This window comes from Condylura cristata, unplaced genomic scaffold (genome assembly GCF_000260355.1).
Source record: "Condylura cristata isolate star-nosed mole 26May11 unplaced genomic scaffold, ConCri1.0 scaffold00018, whole genome shotgun sequence".
Lineage (NCBI taxonomy): Eukaryota > Metazoa > Chordata > Mammalia > Eulipotyphla > Talpidae > Condylura > Condylura cristata.
Genome location: NW_004567119.1, coordinates 38156366 through 38162794, shown reverse-complemented (window position 1 = coordinate 38162794; position 6429 = coordinate 38156366). Strand labels below are relative to the sequence as shown.

The following is a 6429-nucleotide window of genomic DNA, read 5'->3' as shown; positions in this document are numbered from 1 at the left end:
GCTTCCAGTTAACACTTCAGCATCTGTGGCACAGCCGGGCAGAGCAGCAGAGGTCCTCAGCCAGCTGGCGCTTTGCTCCCAAGCCCACATCTGCTGCATCCAGAACAACTCCCTCCTCCCCTTTACTGGCCCCCCCCGACTCCCACGGCCCCTGCAAGAGCCGAAGCCCACTTTGCCAACATGTCCAAGTCCAAGGTAGCCAAGTACCGACGGCAGGTGAGCGAAGACCCTGATATTGACAGCCTGCTGTCCACCCTGTCTCCCGAGGAGATGGAGGAGCTGGAAAAGGAACTGGACGTGGTGGAGCCTGACGGGAGTATCCCCGTGGGGCTGCTGCAGAGAAACCAGACGGAGAAGCAGTCCACGGGCACATACAGCCGGGAAGCCCTGCTCAACTTCTGTGAGAAGGAGACCAAGAAACTTATTCAGAGGGAGATGTCCGTGGATGTGAGTGAGCGCGGCCCGCGAGGGGGTTGGGGGGCCCAGGACCCCGACTCCTGGCTAGGTCGCCTTCCTTAGAAGACAAGTGGTAAAGGATTTAATGCTTCCGAGTCAATCCCATCCGCTGGCTGGCAGTGTGAGTCTCATCCTCATGGCTGCGCCATAAGCAGAGTAGGGTGCCCTAGAAGAAATTGTGCAAGTGGGAGGGCGTCCTTGAAGCACTCACTGTCAAGTTGACTGCACCCTGCTCTCCCCTCACCTGCTTGGTTTCTTCACATTTATCCCATCCTGTTGTGGGAGCCATGGAAGGGTGGGGTGATGTTTGCAGTCTTCCCTGGCCGCCCAGCTTAAACTCTCCTTTAAGCTGTCTGGCTAGATGGGCTTCCCACAGCCCAGCGACCATTTGTGGAGACTCCCAAAGAAGTGGGGATGGCTGGCTTGTCGTGGGAAATAGTCTTACCTGAGGGCTCCAGGTTCATTCCCAGGGAAGGTGGTGTTTTGGCTCTTGCTGCGCCTTGTTGGCAGAAAGGCAACTTCTCTGGGGACCAAGTTACTTCCCCGGGGTGTTGCACCACCATAAGGGGACAGAGGAGGGACAAGCGTTGACTGTTTTTAGTAACCTCTGCCCACATCTGGGTTGGGCTTAAGCAAAACCTGCTTTTTGTCTCCTGGGCTGGCAATGAGGACTTGTTTCTTCACTGTGCGTTCCCTGAGGTCGGCAGACCCTTTGTCCTGGCCGAGAGTGTTTGGAGGGAAGCCACTCTCAGTCTTGCTGAAGATTCTCTTTGACTCGCACCTACTGGCCTTGCCTCTTGTAATGCTGGATTTTTTTTTAAATTAAGATTTATTTATTTATGCATACAAGAGCTGGAATGCAGGCCAGAGGAGCAGGGGGTGAGAGGGTTCAACAGAGACAGAGTGGGGAGCAGAACAGGCGGATCCACTGAAATATACTGCTGAGGGGAGCAGCGGGGGAAGCAGGAGAGGTCTGCTGCGCCATGTGGATCACCTCCCTGGCTGGGGATTGAACTGGTGCTGCAGTGGCTGCGGCCACCTTCATAGTGGGGACTTACTTCTAGACTGGGAAATACTGAAGGAAATGAAATGTACGCAAAGACTTGGCACCTCTGTGACTCCCTTCCCACCCCAATAAACCCCAAACATTCACTCTGCTCTCCCCTTCAGTCCCTGCCTCCTCCAGGCTCTGCGCCCTTTCCCATGGTTCCCCAGGGTGGCTGGTGCTTGAAAATACTCCTAGAGCCAAAGTCAAGCACAACACTCTCTTAATCCCAAAGCAAGGTGTTCAGGCCTCAGAGAGTTTGAGGAACTCTCACATGTCTGGAAGTTTCCTTCTTTTTCCTGAGCCGGTTAGTGCGACACAAGCCTTTCCTCCTAGGCATATCTCCCAGCTCTAGGGAGCAGGTATCCAGCCTCTCTGAGTCTCCGTTTCCTAACCCATGAACGAGAATAAACATGCCTGTCTCTGGGAACTTTGGGCTTCAGTCAAAGAAGAGGTGGCGGTCTCCTGCTCCTGCCAGATATACCCCGTGCCTGTCAGAGAATGAGCATGCACACATACTTGCACATACACACATGTGCTTCACCCGGTGTAAGAAGAATCACCTGAGAGCCGTTTTTCCCTCAGGGGGGCCACTTCCTCTCACCCACTCTGTGTTGACACAGAGGCTGGTTGGGTGCAGGAATTGACGAGGGCCCAAGGCACTGTGTGAATCTGGGTGATGGATGTGAACCCTTTTGAAAAGGTGACTTCAAACAAAAAAATGAAAGTAAAAATAAATAGAAAGGGTGACTTCTTCACCATGAACAACTCAGTGAGCGTGAGATAAGGAACGTGGGTGTGAGTGCTGGCATCTCTTACTCTGTACAACCTAGAGGCCCCAAGTGACTCTCTTCATCTGCAAAATACCCACCTCCTGGGGCTGTTGAGGAAACTACAATGGATAATAACTTAGCACAGAGCTGGGCAGTAAACACTCAATAAATGGCAGCTATGAGGTCATTAGCTCATTGGGGTCAGGCAACCCGGAAGTTGGAGCAAAAAGCAACTCTCGACCCACCGTCTCCTGAGGGCTGTGCCAGCTAGGTTGTTCCTATAGTGACCTCAATAACCTGGCCAGCCCCGGATGTCAGGTGGGGCCTCGACCTCAGGGCACAGTTAGCGGCTGGGGCTCCTGGCTGGGCCTGGCTGCAGCTCTTGCTGTCGTTGACTTTTGCTGCAAGTGAGGAACTGGATGTCAGTCAAAGCAAAGCCACTCTGGGCCTACTTTGCTGGATGTGAGGAAATATATAGCAAGCTAGGCCTGACTGGAGAGCCTCCTACATGCAAAGCACTTTCACCCTTTTGCTTAAGCCTCACAATTCCTACAAGAGATGTACCTTTTATTCCCATCATGCAGGACAAGAATCTGAGACTCAGGGAGGCTCTGTGGTCACACAGCTGATAGAAGCGGGCTGGATGGAGGAGAACTGTGTGTCCCCCTACGGGCAATAGCAGGACACAGAGAGAGGAGAAAAGCCAGTGTGCTGAGAGGAATTTACAACAAGGGTCACAAAGCAAACAGAACACGATGCACCACCGGGAGGCATCCCACATTAGGCCTTTGGGGGTGGCAGAAACAGGGGCTGCTACACAGGAATTGGCCCTCCTGACCGCCACCCCTCCCCAACTTGTGACTAGGAAAATAACTATCAAAACCGAGAGTGTAGAAAGAAAACAGAATTTAAAGATAAAAACCAAGTGTGGATTAGGGATCAAAGCTGTTCAGCCCAGGTGTGGATTAGGGAAAGTAAACTCTGAACAGATGTTACTTGGCTTTAAGGAATTTTTGTTTATTCCTTTTGGGGGAATGATGACCTCATGGATATACTTTCTAAAGGGCCCTTATCTTTTAGACAAAGTACTGAAAAATTTATGGAGGAAGGTACGATTAGAGAATTAGCTTTATTATGATGTGGGTGGGTGGGGGTGGGGGTGAAGCAAGATCGCCCCTACTTTTGCAAAGTTTCATAGTAAGTATTTTTTAATCGCCAGTAACCAAGAGTGAAAGCAGGCTCAGTTTAGTTTTAAACTTGGGCTATTCCTGGGGAGAGGGCGGCCCAAGATCCATTTTCTAGCCATCATTCTTTAGTGGGTCTAGGCTGGAAGAGCTACTTCTCCCTCAAATGAATCTCCTGGAACAGTTTATAACTGCTTTCATGATAGTCCCTCCTCAGCACTGCCCCAGGACTCTTCCAAGTTAATGCCTAGTTGTCCTTTGGGTCCACTTCCTCCAGGTAGTCCTCCTTGATGCCCAGGCAAGTTTAGACACCTTGTCTGATCCAAGTCCTCCCACATTGGGGGCTGTACCACCCACCCCAGTCTTGACATCACACTGCCGTCATGTCTGCTGTCTTTCTTGGTCCCTCCTGGCTTGTGTGATTCTGGAAGGCAAATGCTGACACAGGGTCTGGTCCTCATTGGGGCCTCTGCTTATTGAATGAGTGTCCACAGAGGTCAGGGGAAGCAGGAGGCAGGGCTAGGCAGAGCTGCCTCCTGCTTCCCTCCCTTCCTCGGCAGAGGAGTGCTCTCTGAGAGCATGCTGCTGCCCTGCTCAGGTGGAAGCCCGTGCCCCAGCCAGGTGTGCAGCCAGCCGCTCAGTGAAACCCTCCTCCCTGCCTCAGGTTTCAGGAACCGGATCCCAACAGGTCAACTCTTGTGTATGCTTCCCTCCCCAAGTGGGAAGAATATCTCCAGCCTGCCTCCCCCACCCCTCTGGCTGGCATTGCCAGGGTTGGGGATTAACACCTGTGCCAGGCCAGAGCAGGGGCAGCTGAGCTGGGGGCTAGAGGAAGCTCTTTGAGTTTCTCCCTTGGGGTAAGCGCAAGAAGTCAACCAGAAGCACCCATCTAGCCTAGCCAGTTGCTGCTGGGCTCTAGAGTCCTGACAGCCCCTCTCTTCCCTGCCTGCTTGCCTCAGCACTCCCCTCCCCCACCGGCCCCAGTGCACGGCCTAGTGTCCACGGATCTCTGCCGGATGGAGTGCTGGGAAGCCTGAGGCCGCAGCACCAAGCTCTTGCCCTTTGCCCAAGGCTGGGCCCTATCAGCAATGCCCTGGGCAGCACGGCTCATGCTTAAGGAGATTAACCCCAGCTGGTACACACCCAAAATAGCCCTGGAGGCCTGGGAGGAGAGGGCAGCAGAGGTGATGGGGGCCTGTTGACCTGGGAGGCAGAAGCAGGCACCAGGGAGGGTTAGAGGGTTTAGCTCTCTCCCTGGAGTTTGGAAGCGGCCGCCATCCAGAGTTCGAAAGAGCCGTTGGGGGGAAAAAAGAAAAATCAGTTGACCCTTGCTTAAAGTCAGTGAAGGGACGGACCCTCGGGTGTTTTCATTTTTGTTCTTACTCATCTATTAGCATTTTCCTTCTGTGTGTAGACAGTACTGACTATAAAGAATCCCAGGGCAGTGAGCCATCAGCATCTACTGGAGAGCAGCTTGGCCAGGCGGGATGTTCTAGGCGAGGGAGGCAGCACAGACTGACAGGGCACACGAGTTCTTGTAAAAATGAAGTGGCTCCGGCCCTCCCTGGTGGCGCAGCGGGTTAAAGTGTGGCACTGCAAGCTAGCCGCAGCCGCTTCAGTGTGAGTTCAGTCTCCATCCCCAGGTGACCCACATGGCACAGCAGACCTCTCCTGACCCGCCCTCTGCTCCCCTCAGCAGCGTACTTCGTCGATCTGCCTGTTCTGCTCCCCACTCTGTCCCTGGTGAATCCTCTCACCCTCCGCATCTCTGGCCTGTACCCCAGTTCTGTATGCATAAATAAATAAATCTTTAAAAAAAATGAAGTGACTCAATGGTGCAAGGCGGGTGGTGAAGTTGGGGTAGAAGCCCACCGCCCAAGGGGAGGCTGCCTCAGCAACTGCTGCCGGGCCCTCGGGGTTTCTGGGATTTGCAGCCTCTCCAGGCTGAGGCCAGAGGAGACAGGCCTCCTGTCTGTGCAGACAGCCCTCATCTAACCTGTGTGTGCACCCTCAACCTCTTTCTTCTCTGGGGAAGATGTCACGCAGTGTGGGCATCCCTCAGCAGGGCTGCAGCATGCAAGGTCTGGGTGACGTGCAAGGAGAGGTACAGAAGACAGAGGGGTGCTGGATGCTGTCCTTGCAGACATGAAGTCTAGATGCTCGCGGGCGTTACCGCAAGAGCTGCTCTGGGATTGGCACCCGCGCGCACACACACACACACACACACACTAGACACAGAGAGGCAACTACCAGAAGGAGCGATGAGCAGGGAGCAGGGACGGCCATCGAGAGTCACACGGCTGCCAAGTTGCATGAACAGGAATATCTGAGTCCACAAATACGCAGGCTTTTCCAGAACAGGCTGTGCTTTCTAGTTTATTAGACCACTGCTGCCATAACTAGCAAAAAAAGGAAGAGTCTGAGTCAGAATTTCAGTTCTGCTCTAGGGCATCGTGCAGGGCAGGGTGGAGGACAGAAAGCCTGTGGGTGTCAGGAACCAGATAGGACCAGGCTTGAATTTGCTTCTGCACGTTGCTAAGCCAGTGAACTCTAGTAAGTTCCCTGAGAGAGGAAGCACATCAGCTCTGTTGAGTGCCTGCTGGTGCCGAAGGTGGCATCGGTGCCAGCGTTTACCAGCTCCTGGAGGCTCGGCTGCTTTACCTGTCAAGTGGGATGATACCATCAGCCTCGAAGGGTTCTCCTGAGGATTAGATGGGATAGGATACTGAGGAGTTTGGCACACCCATGAGAGGCCTCCTGCTCCTCACCCTAAGATCTTCAGACTTTACACCTGTACAATGCCAAATCAATGCTTTAAGAACAAAATCTATCTTGAAGTTAAAGAATACTGTCCTGGGAGTGAGTGAGGGAAGGGCAGGAAGGGAACGTGAGAAGGGGAAGAAGAGAAGCTGGGAGCTAACTTAAGGGAGAGTGAGGCGGACTTCCTGGGCCTCGGTCTAGTCTAGTCTAC

At 53.4% G+C, this 6429-nt stretch overlaps 1 protein-coding gene across 1 annotated transcript in view; it reads left to right on the top strand.

The window, feature by feature from the left end:
* Nucleotides 1-6429, top strand: part of LMOD1 (leiomodin 1 (smooth muscle)) — a 36035-nt gene continuing 29606 nt past the window's right edge. Inside the window, exon 1 of the mRNA XM_004685501.2 lies at nucleotides 1-447. Coding sequence (XP_004685558.2) covers nucleotides 181-447 — 267 coding nt within the window. The 5' untranslated portion in view covers nucleotides 1-180. The remainder of the gene's footprint in view (nucleotides 448-6429) is intronic.